General features: G+C 29.3%; 1 protein-coding gene across 3 annotated transcripts in view; it reads left to right on the top strand.

The window, feature by feature from the left end:
- The first annotated feature begins 88 nt into the window (after positions 1 to 88).
- The window catches only part of Cep97 (centrosomal protein 97kDa), a 40,464-nt gene continuing 19,406 nt past the window's right edge, over positions 89 to 21,146 (top strand). The window contains exons 1-9 of one of the 3 annotated variants that reach the window (XM_087164155.1): positions 89 to 186; positions 2,761 to 2,900; positions 5,520 to 5,622; positions 7,170 to 7,225; positions 7,338 to 7,439; positions 10,431 to 10,544; positions 11,046 to 11,131; positions 17,645 to 17,728; positions 20,225 to 20,336. In XM_087164155.1, coding sequence (XP_087020281.1) covers positions 174 to 186; positions 2,761 to 2,900; positions 5,520 to 5,622; positions 7,170 to 7,225; positions 7,338 to 7,439; positions 10,431 to 10,544; positions 11,046 to 11,131; positions 17,645 to 17,728; positions 20,225 to 20,336 — 810 coding nt within the window. In that variant the 5' untranslated portion in view covers positions 89 to 173. Of the gene's footprint in view, positions 450 to 2,760; positions 2,901 to 5,519; positions 5,623 to 7,169; positions 7,226 to 7,337; positions 7,440 to 10,430; positions 10,545 to 11,045; positions 11,132 to 17,644; positions 17,729 to 20,224; positions 20,337 to 21,146 lie in introns of all 3 variants that reach the window. The other 2 variants (XM_087164157.1, XM_087164156.1) reach the window with 2 other exon arrangements.

The following is a 21,146-nucleotide window of genomic DNA, read 5'->3' as shown; positions in this document are numbered from 1 at the left end:
AATCTTATCGTTAGACTTTTAAGCTATAAATTAATTTTTTTCTGCAATTTATAATTTTTAAATACATTTTCAATACATTATCATAATTTAAAATCATTCAAAATTTATCGAAACATAATTTTTACAAGAACAACAATAATATTTGGCAACTCTAAATTAAACTGTGTTTAAGAATGGCGGTCAATGGTATGAGAAATTTTAGTTTCGTATTAAAATATCTAAATGATTTCGTTTTTATTTATGTTATGATTTTGCGGAACTAATTTTTCTATACAAAAATAATGATATCTTTAATTTTTCGTATATTTTCTACAATCTGAAACACTCAGTTCTACAAACACATTTTTGCAGTTTGATAATAGATTATTAGTATAACATAATTTGGCCCGCAATTTTGAAAAACTGTTAAACATATAAGTATAGTAAGGCATTAAACTGAGAAATTTCGTGTTAGTAATTCCATTATTAATCTAAGAATTGATTGTCTTCGTTTAATTTAACTTTCAAGCTTCACTTAAAATGTTATGCTACTAATGTTTTCTATTTACTCATCAATTTTCGTAATATACACTACGAATTAATTTTTTTGAATTAACTAAATTATTTCTTTAGCTGTAATTTTCATGATGATATGTCTAGTACTTAGAATTTTATCGAAAATCATTAACATACGCTAAAAAATTGTGAGACAAATTTTTAATGCTTGTGTGAAATGTAATTATTTCATTAGTAAAAAGTATATCCCAACCAAATGAATAATCTTGTTATTATTATTTTTATTTCTGTTTAGATTCTAGTCGATTTGTTTAGATGAAGTGCTTAAATTCATATTTTATTATCTATATCCTTCTGTTCTGGATTTCAGAATTCTGAAATATTATGCTTTTAGTTAAATGTTCTCAATACTAATTATTATAAGAAGTCTTCTTTACTATAATTATCTATTATAAAATGGAAATCAAGTGATAAGTTGGAAATAAAAAATTCCATTTTTATTATTTAATGTTGCTAAAAAAAATTTAATTTTGCTGCATTTCCATTTGAAATTTGAAGTACAAATTTATTTTACTTCACACAGAATGTTATAATTTTTGAAAAATTTTAAATATTTTTTAATAATTTATATCATTTTAAATATGAGTCCCACTTATAACAAAAAAGGACTTTGTAACTCGGAAATCCTTGGATGTAAGGACTGCAGTTTTGAATTTCTGGGGGAATATAGAATGAGATAGATTTATTTACGTTATGTACTACATTTGTCTTTTCTGGAGGGTACTATTTAGGCTGCTTGACTATTTATTTCTGAGAATATTATAGTCTACTATTTTTTACCTTTGTGTTGCTTTGAGGTTGCTTTTTATGTTAGAACTTCGGTGGATTCTTTGTATATGAGTGAGAAGCACTTACTGCTGCCAAAAGTAGCAAAACCCTTTCTAGCTAGTTCATTTGTCAACTGCAGCTGAAATCAAATTGAAAAATTTCATAAAAATGTTAAGTCATATAATCTTTGAAGTGTACTTAAACAAAGAAATGGAAAGATAAGGAAGTTTTTAAAAATTCCTACTTGACTCCTCATCCTATAGGTTGCCTAATATTTCCTAGGTATAATTCAAAATGAATATTGAAGGCATAACTTTTGCTATTCCTGTATATAATGCTATAACATTAAATTTGTTTTCAGCAGTGTTTTTGCTACAACGTGAGAATCTCGAATTTTTTTTCTTTCCTCGCATTTAAAAATTATTAATGCGAGAAGTTCATGCACCCTATTAATGAATTTCAAAATGCGTGAATCTCGCGAATTTTGGGAAAAATTTCGTCTTCCGCCATTTCGAATTAAATCCGTTTCGTTTTTCTTCCTTGATCTTTCATTATTTTCAATATCGGTCCTTGTTATCTAGCTTCCCTATTTACCAGTATTGTTCTGAACTAGACAACTCCCCCCCCTCCCCGAACCCCTTTCAGAACACATTTTTCTGCAACCACATGTTCACCTGTAAAACGTTTAAATTTTTTGTGCCTGAATGTAAGATGGACTAATACATTGTTAAGACAAATGAAACAAATGTCGGTAGAAACAGTAAAAACGAAACAAGTACGGATATTCAACGGATATGGATCAAATGCTAGCATGGAGTATGAACTTGGAAAGAACTTCAACGTACTTCACGATTTTATAGCAGAAATAATTTAAAAGCCTATGCTGGCTGATGTAGAGGACAGGAAAGTGTGTGTGTGCACTAGGCTACAAATTTACTTAGTGTTTTCGAATAAGTCAGCATCTGTTGCAAGGTCATTTAGCAACCAAAACTGGATTAAGACAAAATATCGTAACAGATTGACTGATAAGCATTTGAGCAACCTAATGAGAATGGTTGATGAAAAAGTGGGTATAGAACATTTTCCATATGATGATGCAGCAAAAATATTTAATGCTTTAAAAGTTAGAAGATGTTAAAAATGTATTATAATTAAAGAAATATTTTTTTTTCCAATCCTATTCGTGTTTTTTTCTTTTTTTTTAATTTTTAGAAATCTCACATAATTTTTTGAAATCTAACCCTGGTTTTGAGAAAGGGTGAGAAATTCTCACCCATTTTTTTTCTGTAATAAAAACACTGTTTTCAGTAATTTTTTAATTTGAGTTTTCCATCCCACATTGCTATTGTAATAAAATTATATTGACTATTTTTCTGGTGACATCAGTTTTTCCTTAATTATTCCTTTCTAAAATTTTATGTATTTTTCTTTGAATAGAAAAACATGTTTTGGATTTATCTGGCTCTGGAATAAAAAAATTAGAAAAGCGAGATGGAATTGGCTTCAAGCAGCTGATTTTGGATAATAATGAGTTGACAAAACTTGAAAATCTTGATTGTTTTCCAGATTTAGAAAAAGTTAGTTTTGTGGATTATTTTTTTTTTTTGTATTATATAATATATATTTATGTATTACTATTATGCATTATTATTCTATATTGTTGTATTATATACTTTATTTGATTTGTATTTTTTATTATGATTTTTGTATTACGATGTACAGCTCATAATGAGAATGTACAGTGCGTTAAAAAAATTACACTGAATAATTTTTTTCTAATGATCTATTTTCGCATGCTAAGACTCAAGGGCAATACATAGGACAAACTCAAATATTCTAATTAATTAGTACAGCTAATATTATAAATTATTAAATCAGACACAAAAACGTACTGAATCAACATATCTTTTTTTCAAAGGATTTCGACTGCTGACTCTCAAAATATGAGGTAGCCACAATCCGGAAAAGCTTTTTTAGCCAAACAAAAAAATTTTGTCCGCATTTATGAAAATCTATTTATAGAAAAATAATTCCATGAAAAAAATAATTTTTAATAATTATTTATTATTTTTTATTTCATAATATTTGTTAAAAGGTATACAAATTTTTACATAATTTTAAAGAATGTATAAGGCAAAATTCAAAAGTTTAATGAAGTTGATCAAAAAATTCCTGAGAACTTGAATTTTAAAAATAGTTGTATGTTTAAAATTTGATTTCTCAAGAACTATTTCACCAATTTTGTTCAAAATTATTCTTTAAAGTGATGTAAAATTTTATATACCTTACAAATCAAAATTTTTCGACTGTTATTAAATAAAATAATAAATAAGTAGTAAAATTTATTATATGCATGGAATTATCTTTATTAAAAAAAATTTATAATTACTCTAAAAAATTTTTCAATTTATTTAAGAAATTCCCAAGGTATGGCGAAATATGCAAAAACTAAAATTTATTAAGAGGTACAATCTTTGAACCGGTCTCTTGACTAAACTATGGGAACCATATCTCCCAGTTTGCACCTACCCCGTATATTTTGGGGTTCAGAAATCGAAATCCATTGATAAAAAGGTTTGTTTATTTGGAAAAAGTAAATTTTTTTGTCTATTTTGTAACTTAAAATATCTTATGCATTGAATAATTAGCATATTTGAGGGCACCGCCATGAACCAATAAGTTTGAATTCTAGTATGTGGAAATCTGATCATTAGATCAAAAGTTATTCAGGGTGTTCTTTTTTTTTTCATTTTGTTCTACATTTTTTAAAAGGATGGTAAAGGAAAAAAACCTGTCTTTTGGGGTCTTAATCAGTTTAGTTTTTGTACCAATTAATAATAATTTAAAATTTCCTTGATATATGTACTAGGAATTTTTACATTATTAGTTTCTTCATCTTTAAATTTTAACGCTAAGCTTTTTGGCATAATTAAACTAACTTTCTGGCATTATTAAACCAAATTGTTCTGAACAAGGTCTTTCTTTTATTCTTTGGAAAACAGGACACTGCATTTTTCAATAAATTAATGCTGCCTTTTATCAGTATTTATATGAAACTATTTCAGTTGCTATACTATTTAAAATGAATGAAGAATAGATTCGGGTATTTATTTGCCAGGCGTTTTTAAAGTTTTAATTATAAAATTTATGATTTTTACTTCCCTATTTTAATTCTTTAGCTCCTAATATGCTTAGCTTGATTTGTTTCAGATGAGTTCAACTGTGAACACCTCTTTCTAACAATTTATTTAAATTGTTAAAGTATGTTTATATATCATTCAAAATATACCAATCCTTTTTTATCTGTTACTTGACACTGTCAGAAAAGAACTTTTTTAGTCGGCATGATTGGGTTGCTATAGGTATTTCTGATTAATTTTAAGTCAGAATTTCTGGATAGATGTATGCAATGCCTCAACTGTAAGCGATAAGTATATGAACAGGGGTTTACTGCCGTTTCTACAGAGAATTTACTACCGTTTAGCGGTACCTTCACAAATTCAATTTTATGTAAAACGGTAGTTTCACAAATTCAACTTTAGGAAAAACTGTAGTTTCACGAAATACTTTTTCTCAAAATTTTATTTTTGTGTCCCTTAAGAAACGATAAACCTATATTTTTACCATGTTTTTGTATTAATTTTTTAATATAATTTTTAATTTTTCACAAATTATGTCTTAATTTTCACAAAATAGGTACCTTTCAAAAAAACCTAGACAGACCCCTGATGAAGCATATAGCATCGCAGAGGAACATGATCAAAGTTTTATATGTGATTTCTGTTTTCAAATCTGATCAATAACTTACTTAATTTATAAGGAATTCCAAATTTATTCTTTACGATCCTTGATTTTAAGACTCGTGTATGTTTCTTGATGTAAAAAGGTCATAATTTTTATTTTTTGCTGTGCTATGAATAAATATTTCAGTTTGTAAAAAAATTTAGAAATAAAGTAATAAAAATAGGAAAGTGTCAAGCCAAAGAATAAATTGTACGAAAATGAAATGTCTTGGTGTAAGTCGCCCAAATCATAAAAAATCATTATTGTATCCATTCCTACTCAGAATTATCATCAGTACTATTCACATTTTTTTATAAAGTTTTTATTATATTTTGCATTGACATGTTTGTTATGCCTTTGTTTGTATTTTATAAAAAATAAAAGTTTTTTTAATGATTAATAATACATTATAGGTTTCTGCTGCTGGAAATGTGATTGTTCGGATGTATGGCATAAGCAAATGTCATCATATAATTCATTTAAATTTACCTAATAATCAAATTGTGTGTATAGAAGGTACGTTTTTTCATTTATGTATATTTAAATTAATTATCTTGAAGCAAATTTTATCTTTGAAAATATTTAGAAAAGAAAAAAAATTTCCTTCGTAAAAATTTTAACACTCTCTCCCTTCTAGCAGTATTTTAAAAAATGGTCTATTCTGCTCAGTGATATTATTTATTTATTTTTATCGTAACCATTTATATTTGTTTTCTTTTTTCCTATATATTGAGTATTATCTCCTATATATTGAGTATTACAGTCGTCCCCACTTAATAGCCCCTCGGATAATCGAATAACCCGCTTATACGAATAAAATTTAATGGAACCAAATCATTTTACATTAAACTAATGTTGAACTTCCCCGTTTAAACGGTTATTTGTTGTTTTCTGCTCCCGCTTAATTGCATAAAGAAGTGGTACTGAAATGAAAAAAAAAATTGTCAATTTTAGAGAAATATTTCAGCAGCTAATATAGAATTTCCCTTTTTCAGTTAAGATATGGTTACAATAGGTGGTCATTTCAATAGGGACTTCTTATTATAGTAGGTGCTTGGGATGAAGTTGAAAAATTAATCAAATCTTGCTGCCAGTTATACATTGAAGTAAACGAAGGGGGTTTTACCCCTCTTTTACTTCACTCACACATCATTTAGTATGTAAAAAAGGGATAGAGTGATTTGTTTTTAGGTCAAGACTTGTGGTCCCCTCTTGATGCACTATTAGCTTCGATAAGAAAAAGTTTTAAAAACCTAATACACTAGTGTAAAGAGTGTCTTTTTCTTAAATGGAATAACGGCTTAATCCAGTGAATAATTTTGAGTTGGTTGCAAGTTGAGCGCGAAAAAGAATGATTTAAATTTATCGGAAAAAAACAATGAATCTTAGAAACAATAAATTTCAAAGAAATCCCCAACTAAAATAGCGTATTAATTAGGAATTTCTCAAGTTTCAAAGATTAGAAGAAAGGAATACGCACAAGTTATGAAAATTTTTGTAGAAACAAAAAGGGAATATCTAATCTTGATAAATTGAAAAATTAAACCGGTATAAAAAAGTCTTCAATTATAGAATTTTTCGGATAGGTTTAAATAATAATTTAGTTCCTACATGATACTTTTTACTAACATTGATTTATTTTTATGTAACTGCAAATGACATTTTTTTATGATACATACTAAGGAAGAAAGTTTTAATTATAATTATTTATTGATCATATAAGTGAGTTTATTTAATCAAACCGCGATACTAAACCATTAAAAAGTAAAATTTCTTGAAAATTCAGAATTTTAGATTGAATATTGCATTCCCCTTTTAATCGAATTACCCGCTTAATAGCATAGATTTGGCTGGAACCGATGGTATTCCTTTAAGCGGGGTTGACTGTATCTGACAGATGTATTTTTTATAATTAATATTTGTATTATAGACATAGGCAGATATATTATAATTTTCTTATAACTGTTAACCTTTTATTTCAGTTTTGGAAAAAATAAACATATTTTAAAAAAATTGACATATTTAATGAATATTGACTTATGGTCTTTTTAAATGTGTTTCAGGTTTAAAAGATATGCCGAATCTTGCATTCTTTAATTTATCTGTAAATAACCTAAAAGTAAGTTTTATTCTATTCATTTTAAACTATTAAAACTTATGTTATTTCATATCTAAAGCTGTAATAAATAAACATATTTATGCTAAAAATTAATATACTAATAACATTTCAGGCAATTCAAAATTTGCAGTTTTCTACAAATTTAACTCATCTTGATTTATCACGTAACAATATCACTGCTTTAGCTGATATTTCCTGCTTGACAAAGCTTCAGGTAAAAAATTAAAAAAAATTGGTTTTAAATACTGAATTTTTTAGTAATTTGTTTATTTTTATGTAATATTTTTATTTTTTATGAAACAGAGGATACTATCCTTTTCATTGATGTTGTAATTCTTTTATTGTGTATAATTATATCTGGTATTCTTTGAGACTTTTTTCTTTTTTAACAGGGTTGCCACTCCACAGGAAAAACCTGGAAAATACAGGGAATTTATAAATCACCTAAAATAACAGGGAAAAAGCAGGGAATTTTGATTTTTTCTTTGTGAACTGGGAAAATACAGGCAATTTTGCTTCTTATTTTTATCTTTTAAAAAATGGTGACCACTCAAAGCATAATCTATGGGCTATATAAGGATGATATTTCAGCTATACTAAACTATTTCATTTACTATAGCATTATTTAAGTATGTTCAGCTGTTTTTCCTGCCATTAAAACTAATAAATGTAGTTAGCCCAATATAGCTCACACAAGAGCACAGTAATTGTTGTTTCCTCTTAATATATTGTGTATAATATGTGCATGGAAAACACAGGGAATTTTTTTTCCAGATTTGAGTGGCAACCCTGTTTAAGTACTCACTTATACTTACTGATAAAGTTTTAACTTTTGTAAACTTTTGAGTCTATTTAATTACTGGTGTTACCAAATTTTGATGTTTTTTTATTCCATTAAAAATTATTTTTGAAACTATGTTAATTGCATATATGTGACCAAAAGTAGTAAGACCCATTCATTTAAAGCATTTCAATTGTTAAGATATTCTTATAGTGCTAATGTTGATTTAGTAATCCCTTGTAGGAAATTGCAAGCCTTGTTTTAGAACATTCTTTTTGGGTTTTTATCTGTATGCTTGATGGAATGCATAATGCATTTAAAATTTATTTTATGTCTGGTGAAAAGAATTCTTAACTACTTTTAAAATTACTACTATTATACAAATTCTGAATTCGTGTGAACCAATGATTCTGCTAAACTTAAGATCCAGAACCATTCCTGGGATCTATAAACAAAACAAAAGAAAACATGGGACATATTTATGGGCCCTTTTTTACTTATAGCAGGTCCCTATTTGAAATTATTAACCTCTTTATCCATTTATTAATATCAACATTTATAAAATTATATTATCTATTGATACACAAAACAAAGAATTTCAAATAAAAAAGAGTACTATCAAAGCTTTTAACTATGACTGGGGCTGCAAGAATTCTAAACATAAAAATAATTATTATATAAGTGATGCAAAAGACAGAAATTGCACAAATAATAAAAAAAGCTTAAAAATACGCAACAAAAGTATTTCTTTGAATTTCAAGCAATATTAATATTTTTATTTAAATGAACAGAATTTTGGTACTAAGTATTGTACATTGTCAAATTATTCTCATTTATCCTTCGTCTTTCATCACTTAATACAGTTTTATACTTAGAAAACGATCTTTCTGCGTCAACGCTGTTTTTAGGCACCGACAAACTTCGAATTGCCAATTTTGGAGCGTTCGATCTTTGTTTTCCAAAACTCGATCAATTTTCCTTCACCAACGCGCAATTCCTTAATCGTTGCTTTGTAAGAAGTAATTGCTGTGAAAACTCAAACATTCTACATTCAAAGTACTAGTTACAAGTCCCTACTAACTGCTAGTCCCCCTTCCCTTCATCTAAGAAACTGATCCATATTTAAGAAATCACAAGAAGCCACCTTAACTGGATATGTAGAAAGGCAGTAGAAATTTCATTGCCCAGTGCAATAGCATGTATAACAATTTTTCTGTCAAGGATTTGATTTATAACATTGTCCTTCTTTTGTGATTCCAATTTCTTTTGTACTCTTACTGACTTCAGGAAGATAATTACCCTCCCTAAGTGTAGACAGACCTGCTTAGTTGACAAGATTGTGATTATCTCTTATCTCTGAACTATTTTCATGTCATTTTGCTATTGATTCACTCCCCTAAATATCTAATCAATTTTACATGTTCAATTTAAGATTCAGGAAAATAAAAAATTCTGTTTAATAAAAATAATAAATAAAAAATGAAAAAAAAGTCAAATTTTAAGCAATTTTCGCGCAAGTTTAGACATATTGAGAAATTCGCGGATTTTAGGAAAAAAGATAACAATTTCGCGGAAATTAGCGCCACGACAAACCTGCAGCCCTAACTATGACTGATCAATTAAAAGCAATGATGTAATTTGATATTCCGAATCATTCTAATTTTCTTCTTCAGCTATCAATAACAAAGAAAATTTATTTAGAGTTTGGTTTTCATTTAGTCTTCATAAGTCTATTGGCTATATTTTTTTCCACGTTGAAGAACTACACTTCCCAGTGGGATGCATCATAACTTATTTTTTGTGTTGCTCTTCAATTTTTGGCATATTTGACGCATTATAGCTTGTAAGCCGAGTCACTGGTATACTAGGATTAAATGTAAGTTCAATCTTTACTAATCTGAAAATTAATTATCTAGTGAGTAAATTGTCTGACGGCCAAATATTCAGTGCACCCTTAATTAATACTCACTTAATTATTGTTCACAAATGTATGGTAATTAAAAATGCTTAGTGTACCTTTGATTTGAAAATGCTTAGTCTTTCCTTTGAAAATCTTTAATTTGACCTATGAAAACTTTTGATTTATAGTAAGTGATAAAATATCAATTTGATAAAATAGGACCTCAAAGTGTGGTAAGCTTTCAAAGCACTGTGGTAAAAATTGGCAATATATGTGAATTAAAGAAATGTTAAATTAATCTGTGTATTACAATTTTACTTGTAAAACTAATGTCAAAACATGTAATGATGAGCTGAATTATAACCTTTAGTCTTAATTACTTTAAAAATAATAACTGCAATAGTTCCAAATGAATCTTTGTGAAAAGAAATATGTTATCATAGATAAAAATGATATTTTGATATTGAAAATCTCATCTGTACTTTGTGCTATTCCGTATTTACTTATTTTTATTTCTTCTTTAGACTTTTCATTTAAATGGAAATAAAATCAGCAGCTTAACACGTGCCTCTACTTATCTTCCATCCTCAATTTGTATTCTTTCTTTGGCTGATAACTTAATTTCAGATTTAAATGAAGTAAGTAAGCAAAGAAATTCATTTTTACAAATTATTTCAGAAAAGTTATTCTTATGAATAAGTAGACTTTTTTAGAAGGGGATAAAAATTTTTAAATGAAATGTGTTTACGTTTGTTTCAGTAGAGCAATGTTTTAAATAAAAGGAAAAGAAAAAACATCTAGGCAAGTAAATCCCATTGTAAAATGATTTGCAAAAGTCCTAGTTTTAATAATCCCCTCTGCTGAAAAAGATTTTGGTTTTCTAAAGTATAAATCTCCTAAATATAGACATAAATATTAATTTTTATTTACTTTCTAATTAGCAATGTTTATTAATTAACAAAGAAAAACTAATCAGTTATGTTAGTGATATATTTCTAATCTTTTTTTATGTACTGTTTACTTTTTCCTGTATTAAATACATTAATAAAAATATTTCTTAATACATAATAATTAATTAATTTTCCTCAACTTATGAATTCTATTTTACGATTATATAAATTTCAATTTTATTTGAACAGGTTTCAAACTTGGTAAAATTAGAATGCTTAGAACAATTGACTATTGCTGGTAATCCTTGCCTCTTAGCTGAAGAATCATCGCTGTCGTATCCTTTTAAATGCAAATTTGCATTAAAATAAGTAAAGGAAAATAATTCTTACTTTTTGATCATTTCATTAACATTTTATTCTGATGAGAAACTTGTAATTGTGAAAAATAATTAGTTAAAAGAAAAAAGTGAAGACAATTGTATATCTGTAAAATGTAGAGAGTAAATATTGCTATAAATATTATATCTTCAATGTATTTCAATGTAATATTTTTGGTTCAATAGAGCTAGATAAATATTCTGAATTTTATTATGTGTATTTTGTGGTTGATAATGGTCGCTATGTGATCGGCATGCATATTTAAAAAAAAATAGTTAAAAAAAATTTCATCTTTAAATTTAAAAAATATTATTATAATAATATATTAGTTAGCTTTAAAAACTACAATTTATTAACATAAAAATTCAAGATTTAGAGAGAGAATAAAATAAGGAAATAATTCAGTTAAATTTTTCCTTCCTTTAATGTAACTGTCAGGAATTCGCTAAATGTAAATCCAATTTTCAATTGGACGGCATTCGAAAAGTGAAGAGCCGAGCATTAGAACAAAACACAACAACTAATTTATTTTCTTTTTCTGGACAACTGTTTTACATATACATTAAATCATTTTTATTTCAAAACTGGGCATGCTATCGCCATCTATTGGTTAATTTTATAATTAAATTAAAGGGTGGGATTCCTGACATCCTCCCACCTGAATTTATCTCAAAATAAATTCACTTTACTTTTGACAAATAGAGCACAATGAACATTTGTAGAAACAAATTTAAATCAAAACACCTAAACAATTAGGACTCATCAAATATTTTAAACAAAATTCAAACATTACCTGTAAGCAGCACTTTTAACACAAAAAGATAGTTCTAAAAGACAATTATTCCATACCCTAAAAAATATAAAATGACAAATTATAAAAAGATCTTAATATACAAGTTTCTCAGTAAGACAAACGTTTTGGTGGTTTCACTTGTCTACCACTTTTAGTAAAAGTTATTGAATCAGGAAACGTGTTATCTTGTACTTCTAAATTGTAAAGCTTTTGTACAGGTCGCAACAGTTCACCTGTGTTAGTCTTTATTTTAGCAATTCTGGAGATTCCATCTTTTCCAGGTATCAGTTGTAAAACACGAGCTAATGACCAATGTGATCTTTTTTGGTCGTTTTCTACAAGTACAATATCATTAACACTCAATGGTCTCATATTTTTTAAGTTCACAGTTTGTTGTCGTAACTGTCCCAAATATTCTGTGCGAAATCTTTTCCGAAGATGTTCGCGCACTTGATGAACATATTTCAGTCTGTTGTTTAATCCTACTTGGTCGACGTTATCCAAATCAGTCACATCAGACTTCAATTCTTGTAGGAAATGGGACGGAGTTAACGGAGACAAGTCATCTATATCTTCTGTGACGTATGTGAGAGGTCAAGAGTTAATAACTTGTTCGCAATCACATAGCACTGTGACTAACTCTTCATAAGATAATACTGCTCTACCTAATACTTTTCTCAAGATACGTTTGACAAGTTGAATTAATCTCTCCCACCAACCACCCCACCATGCGGCGGTTGGCGGGTTAAATTTCCACTGAATTTTCTGCACAGCCGAAAACTTAGCTATCTGTGCCCAATCGATGTTTGTTAAAGCATTGTTTGCACCAAGGAAATTAGTCCCATTATCACTGTACACTATCTTTGGTCTACCTCTTCTGGCTATGAAACGTCTAAAAGACTGAAGAAAAGCTTCGGTGGATAATGAGGTAGTGAGTTCGAGGTGTATAGCTCTATAGACTGCACATGTGTGCAGGACAATCCAGGCTTTGTGACCACCTTTAAGATACAAAGGGCCAGCAAGATCCACTCCTGTCACTTGGAAAGTTGCAGCGTCTTGAACTCGTTCTGCAGGTAAAGCAATGGACTCTGTTTTTGTTCCTTTAGATGTGAATCTCTTGCAAGGTACACAACGCTGTACAACTGTCCTAATAGTTTTTCTGGCCTTTATGATCCAAAATTTCTCCCGTAAATTACACATCAATAGAGAAACGCCAGCATGAAGTAACTCTTGGTGTTTCCAGGAAATCAGCAAGTGAACAACAGGATGATCTGATGGCAGTAGTACGGGATACTTAAACTCATATGTATCCTTCCTGTACATGACCTGTGTTTTAACTCTAATAACTCCGAACTGGTCAACAAAGGCTCTAAGATTCTTGTACTCATTTTTCTCATATTTAGGAAGTATCTCCTTTTGAATCAATACAAACAGAGTTCTCTCTGCTGTCTCTAACTCGACATACGATAGGTCCCTTTCGTAACAGATATGGATCTTTCGTGAATTGTTGAGAAAACGTAATATCCAGGACACAAGTCGTACTATTTTGGTATACGAAGAAAAGTACCTATAATACCAATCATCGGGCTTAGAAACTTTATCATGCGCTGTCAATACTGATTTACGTTTTTCAGTATCAATAACCTCTTCTTCAGGTTTAAAGGTACTTTCAGGCCAAGACGATTCTGGTTCTCTTAACCATGATGGACCCTCCCACCATCTCGATTTTAAAAACTCTTTAGCATAACAACCTCTGGAGGGAAGGTCCGCTGGATTCAATTCCGAGGGGATGTGCCGCCATTCTCCTCCTTCTGACAAGGATCTTATTTCTTGTACACGATTCCAAACAAATGTGCCCCATCGTACATTTCGTTGAATCCAACACAATGCAGTACTCGAATCTGTCCAGTAATATACTTTATGTTCTGGAATAGTTAAGTCAACAATAACAGTTCTTCCTAGCCGGGCTCCGATCAAGCATCCCAACAACTCCAGTCTTGGAATTGTTATATTTTTTAAAGGTGAAACTCTTGAACAAGCCTGCACAAAATTCACATAAACACAATCTTTAGTCTCCACCCTAAGAAAAATGCAGGTGGAATATGCAACTCTGCTCGCATCGCAGAATATATGCAAGCTAATCTTCTCATCAATAGATCTATTAATATTCATCCATCTCGGGATCTTTACATTGGAAAGAAAAATTAAGTCCTTATTCCATTTTGAAAATTTCTGCTCTAAATGTTCAGGTAAGCTTTGATCCCAATTTAAATTTAAACTCCAACATTCTTGCATAATCAGTTTAGGGACTAGGGTCACGGGAGAAGAAAATCCCAGAGGATCAAACAATTTTTGAGCACAAGAAAGTAATGCTCGCTTAGTAGCAACATTTTCGCCCTCCCCCTGTGACTCAACTCTACAAGAAAGAGTGTCAGTTTCCAATTCCCACTTTAAGCCTAAAACAAAAGTGAGTGCATTTGATTTAGAATCCGGAATACTGTCAATATCGCAATTCGACCTCCATTCTCTAAGATTAAATTTAGCTGATGAAAGTAACATTTGTGATTCCAAGACAAACCGACTCGCCTCTTGAATGCTTTTAAAACTTACGAGACAGTTGTCTACATATAGAGATTCCCTTAAAATTTTGGCGGTATTTGAAAACTTATCAGCGGAATTATCTAAATGGTAATTTATCGTAGCAGCTAATAAGAACGGACTACAGTTAAGACCGAACACTACCCGTCTATGTCTATAAATCTTTGTCTCCCCTTTTGAATCACACCACAAAAATCGTAAATAATCCCTGTCTTTTTCTCTCACCCCAATCATTAAGAACGCTTTTTCTATGTCCGAAATTATTCCGATAGAATATTTCCGAAAACGACTTAACAAAGAAGGAACAATTTCAATCAGATTTGGACCTTTCTCGAGACAATCGTTTAAAGAAAGCGAATTTTTGCAGTGAGCCGATGCGTCAAACACTGGTCTAACTTTCGTTGTTTCGCTGTCCTCTTTGAACACTGGCCTATGAGGTAAATAATGTTCGTTACATGCTCTTTCCTCGGGAACCTCTTCAATAATTTTTCCCTGTAACCAAGTGTCAAAAACCTCCTCATAAACTGTCATTTTATTGTTATCTATTAATTTTTTCCGCATGGAGACTAAGCGTTTTTCGGCTAACTCTTTATTACTTTTTAAACGAGAAGTATCTAACACAAAAGGCAATGCCACTTCATATCTCCCATCCGAATCTACAGTTAAATTATCCTTAAAATATTGCATGGCTTCGCCGTGGATTTCTGCTTTCGTTTTGGATTCCGCTGGATCCCTAATACCCAGAACATCTAATTTCCAAAAATTTTCTACTGACTTTTCACTCAAAAACAAAGAAACACATGCAAATGAATCATTAGTTCCAGTTGTATTGCCGGGAATTTTGCCCATCAGGACCCATCCTAAATGTGTTTGCATTGCTACTGGCCCACTTTGTAAACATTTAATATTGCCAGTAAATAATTTCCCTGCAATGTCTGAACCTATCAACAATTTAATTTCATTTTCTCTCTTAATAGAATTCCCTTCTATATCAGTCACCTGAATATTATTTTCCTTAAGTTCTTTTAACCAAGGACCTTTAGGTATTTTCTTTACTTCTGAACAAATAACAGATTCATTTAAGCAATTTACATGGCAATTATAGTTATTATCAAGACTACTCAAATTAACGATATATTTATAATGCAATTTCTCGCTCGTTTCTACACCTCCAAACAATTTATGAATTAATTTTATTTCACCACAATGTTTCAACTTTAAGAAATCGATTATATCCTCACTAAGATATGTTCTTTCTGAACCTGTGTCCAAAATTGCTCTAATAATTTTTTCGCGATTACCATTTTTAACTTTTATCATAAAAGTCTGCAACAAAACATCTGAGTGGGAAGCCTGTCCAGTCAAAACATTTACATTATTTTTTGGCTCCTCAATTATGGCATCAGTGTTCTCCTTAGAGCTAGGTGAAATCTGAGGGCACATAACAGCTAAGTGTCGTTTACCACACAATATACACTTAACCTTTGATCTACAATTACGGGCAACATGATTTCGTTTCAGACAAACAAAACACCCCCCTTTCTTAAGAACTAAATTTCTCTTATCCTCATATAATATCATATTAGATTTAAAACATTTTTCACTTAAATGAGGTTTATCACAGAATATACATGTTTCTTCAATTTTTTTAATAAAACCCCTTTCTTTCGATTTGTCCCCCATATATAAATCATGACAAGTAGGAACATTTGAATCTTTGAAAAAGTTATTTTTATCAAATTTTTTAGTTTTATCAAATGAGAAACGCGCAAACATTAATCTTTCTTCAGTTAACACCTCATTTTTTAAGAATAAAAGTATACATTCTAAATCAGTCTTACCTTGATTATGGGTTGTCTTCTCCCGTTCCCTCTCCCATATCTTTAAGGTATCCTGGGGTAAGCATGTTTCCACTAAGGGAAATAAAATACTGGCATATTTGTCTTGGGTAACACCCAACGATTCCAATGATCGCAGTTTCGATTCAAGGTTATCATATAAAAATGATAAATTAAAATTCTTCTTATTTCCACTAGCATTCGACAACACAATATTTAATAGATCGCGCACATACAGCTGTATCAAAATGTCTTCTCTTCCAAAACGGTTTTTTAAATGCTCAATAACTTTGGGATAATTCTCTTCAGTTGTAGGGAAACTTTGAACTATTTCTCGAGCTTTCGATTTTGGAGTTGTAGCTTGGATCAAGTAAACAAACTTCGAGTGCTTATCTATATTTGAATCTTCATGAATTTTCTTAAAAGTATTCCAGAAGTTAAGCCAATTCCGGGGATCTCCATCAAATTCTATTAAACTTATTTTCGGCAGTTTAAAGGTAGTTGCCGCCATCGATGGTTGTTGTAATTCCATATTTCTTTCATTAGAAGTTATTGAAATGCCGACATTTCTACTGGCCGTTATGTTGCTTACTTTCGTTTTCAGAGCTACGAATTTATCCGTATAGGCTTCACAGCTGTCAAATTCTTTTGTATATTCTTCTTCTGATGCTTTATTTTCCAGTAGAAACTCTAAAATTTCCATATCGTCAGCTTTCAATCTGTTAAATTTTTCTTCTAGTTGTTCCGATAAAATAAGAATACTTTGAAGGTCAACGGTTTCTTTTTCTACTTCCTCCGTCAGGCTATTAAATGTCTTTGTGAAAGCTGATCGCAATGGTGTTCTTTTCGTTTTTAAACGATCCATTTCTAACTATTATGATTTAATTCTTTCAAATTCTCTTCGCTATCAAATGCGTCCCTGTTCGGGCGCCAGTTTTTGTCAGGAATTCGCTAAATGTAAATCCAATTTTCAATTGGACGGCATTCGAAAAGTGAAGAGCCGAGCATTAGAACAAAACACAACAACTAATTTATTTTCTTTTTCTGGACAACTGTTTTACATATACATTAAATCATTTTTATTTCAAAACTGGGCATGCTATCGCCATCTATTGGTTAATTTTATAATTAAATTAAAGGGTGGGATTCCTGACAGTAACCGTACATATAAACTTAAATTTTTGAAACTGAAACTGTAGAAACCAATTATATAAGAAATTATTCCTTAACATTATTAACAGATCTTTTGATTACAGACCTTTTGTGATAAATTGGTGCTTAGGTTTGCGATTGCTAGATGGACATGTTGCTTCTCAAAAAGAAAGGTAATGCAGTCTTTACTCTTATGTGCCCCTGCCCACAATTGTGCCAATCCTTCCGTTTTAATGTCTCATTTATAAAGTCTCATTTGCTATTCTATAAATGCCAATTTAACATTCATTAGAACATCCTAGTGTAACTGTTAATGTCAACTGTTAATGCCAAAATTATGTATGTTAGCTTTTATTTCATTTCCAGAAAGAAAGAAAAAATCTTAAAGGAACACTTATACTTTTAAAAGAAGAAAAAATGCAACTGATTTCTATTATCAAGGAAGCAGTGAAATATCTTTTTTTGTCATAGACAATAAATTAAAATAAGAAATTAAATAATCCTTAAAAATTAGTTTTACATGCAGTATGCATTCATTATCTTACAAAGGCAATGCAATTATCATCTTTGTATATTTCTTTTTAAAGATAGCAATAAATTTGTCAATTATCAAACACACTTGGAAATTTTAAGTTTAGTATTCATATTCTTTTTTATTAAATTCTTGACTCTAGTTTCTTTTTAATTTTTTTTTTTTTTTTTTTGCTGTACCTTAAGTATGTTTGAAACCTTTTTTTATCTTTAGTTATTGTTTTTGCTTCTTTAATCTAGTAAATCAATCTTAGCTCAAATATTGTATCTATATTAAACATCTTTACCAAAAAAAAGAAGAGAGCATATTAATGTATATTCAAGTGGAATGAAAAAAAATAATAATTCTGCAAATCATTAATATGTATTTTCAATATTAAGTTTTTATCACTACTTTATAGAAATACAGTAGGTCATGTCTGTAATAGTTTTGCTGCATACTCACAGTATAGCAGCAACTTTACATTGTAAGATCAGTTTCATATGGAGAACTAATATCAAGATTTTGACTTTATTTATGTATTTTAATTTTGTTATGTAATTTAATATTAAGGTTATATCATCATTTTGTAGAAATGTGATAGGTTATGCAGAGCTCATTCTAGGCAACAAAAAAAAAGGGCAGGGTGCAAAAGTTTAAAAAAAGGGCATTATTATTCTAAAAAGGCAATAATTTCTTTCCAGGAACTTTACACGTTTTATTAAAAAACATTGTCTATTAGTAAAAGAAAATTTTTTTTTACTTTACTAAAAGTAGCAAATATTAATTACTAATTTTCATTAATAAATTAACATGTATCGAGCTAATTAGCTTGGTAATTTATTTAAAATGCATGCATATATTAATAAAATAATAAATGTATGTTTTTAAGTGTGTATAGATAGTTATGATTAAATAATTAAAATGATTAATAATAATTATGATTTAATGATAGTGAAAGTAACTGCAAACTTTCAAAGACAAGTGCAACAAGGGGGTTTGTTGGCTATTTTTCCTTTCTCATATAAATCTTTGTATTGACAGCAATGACAAACTAAATAAAAAGAGTTAAAAATAAAAGTTTGAGAAATCCACTGTAGAGTTTGGGGAAAAAATAAAGAGTTGAGGAAAGAAAGAGCAAAAAGGGTATGGAGTCTTAATACATCAGGACACTAATTTACTTCAGGGGCAACAGGGTGGATTCTTTTGACTAAAAGGGCAGTAGGGTGCTGCGCCCTGTTTACCCTGCCTAGAATGAGCTCTGGGTTATGTCTGCTTTTGTTTTGCATACTCACAATATAGCAACCTTACATTATAAGATCTGTTTTCATATTTTTATATGAACAACTAAGAAGGAAACTTATATCAAGATATTGACTTTATTTATGTATTTCTCCTTGTTTTAGCATGTTTGCAGTAGTGGGTCACTTTGGAAATTCTCAGGGAAATGTAATTTTAACTTTTTTTATTATTTGGTTTTGACTATATTTAACTTTTTGAATTATTTGGAATATCAGCACTTAATTGTATTGTTGATCGTATTCATTTCAATGAGTATTATATGTCACTACACATTGAATGTGTGTAGACTGTTATATTGGGAAAATTTATGTAGCCAATTATATATTTTATTAAAACTTATCCAGGTTCACTTTTATTTATTTTTCTTGTCATTAGGGCTATTAGAATAAATAATTTGAAAAGTTCTTGCAAATAATTTTAGCATCTTTAAACATTAGGGCAATAATTATTTTTTAAAACCAATTTCGATAAGCCTGCAGTAAAATTATTAAATATTTTAATTAAAATTTTTTTAAATTAAATTTTCCGATTAGATTAAAATTTTGATATGTTTTAAAATCATGAGAAATAATTTTTACAAAAATAAATTTCCTTATCAAATTTATAAAATTTTCTAGTTGTCTATTTGCTGATAGGAGGAAAAATTAAGTTTTTACTTATTATATCATCCAAAATTTCTATAAAATGAGCCGAAAAATTTAGTCTCTGTATTTAGTTTCATTAATAAGGTATCCAAAGTCTATAATTTATTTATAAAAATGATTCGTGAAAAACCTACTCTTTGTGTATTTATAATTGTACTAGCCCATGATTTATATAATTATTCTTTTAATTGAATTATAATTCTATTATACAGTTTAAAAGCAGAATGGATCTACAGCCAAGGGAAAGGAAGGCATTTTAAACCGGGAGAGCATGCGGAACTTATTGAATACTTATCACAAGTTTGTCCAATTACTGCTGATCAGGTAAGGTACCATTTAAGGAACACTTCATTATTTAAAATTTATTGTTAACCATTGCAATTATTTTATTTATTTATTGCACCCTACTTTTAATGTAATGTTCTGATTTTCACTTACTGGAACTCAATTTTCACCTCAAATATGCTAATTAGTTGATACAATTAACTTTAAAATCACTGACAAAACATATTTTCTCTGAATAAACATACCTTTTTTTCAACGGATTGTAATTCCTAACCCAAGGAATGTAAGTCCCTACCCATGTAAGGAAAATTGTTATAATTTTTAATTTCAGACTTTTTAAAATTAAATCTTTCAAAAACTGTTCAACTGTTTTTTTTTTCAAGCCTTGTATTTTAGCATAAAGTTATAAAAGTGAAATTAACATTACGAGGACCAAACTTCCGACAACTCTCTTGACCAAACTATTTGGACCATATTTTCCAGATTGCAACCAATCCGAGTCCTCATACATGAGAAACTAATCATTAAGCCAAAAGTTATTCAGGTTTTTTTGTCTTTCTTATTGCTGATGAAATAGCAAAGTGATTCAGGGACGGAATATCCTTCTGTCTTATCTCATTAAATAAGAAGGGCATTTAATTATTTCATCATCTAAAGTTAAAATTTGAAATTACTCTCCCTTCCCTGTTTAATTCCACTTTGACTCTGACACTTCAATTTATCAAAGAAGTTTAATTCCTTTTTATTTGTGTGATATATTTGTAAAAAAAAGAAAGAAAGAAACGCGAACTATGGAAAGTAAGGTATAATCATTCGAAGAAAAAAAAGCCTGGTCTTTTCATTTGTAGT

This window comes from Parasteatoda tepidariorum, chromosome 5 (assembly GCF_982258835.1).
Source record: "Parasteatoda tepidariorum strain Cologne lab strain chromosome 5, Ptep-v5.0, whole genome shotgun sequence".
Taxonomy (NCBI): domain Eukaryota; kingdom Metazoa; phylum Arthropoda; class Arachnida; order Araneae; family Theridiidae; genus Parasteatoda; species Parasteatoda tepidariorum.
The sequence above is the reverse complement of the archived record's forward strand: the minus strand, read 5'-3'. Positions and strand labels throughout refer to the sequence as shown.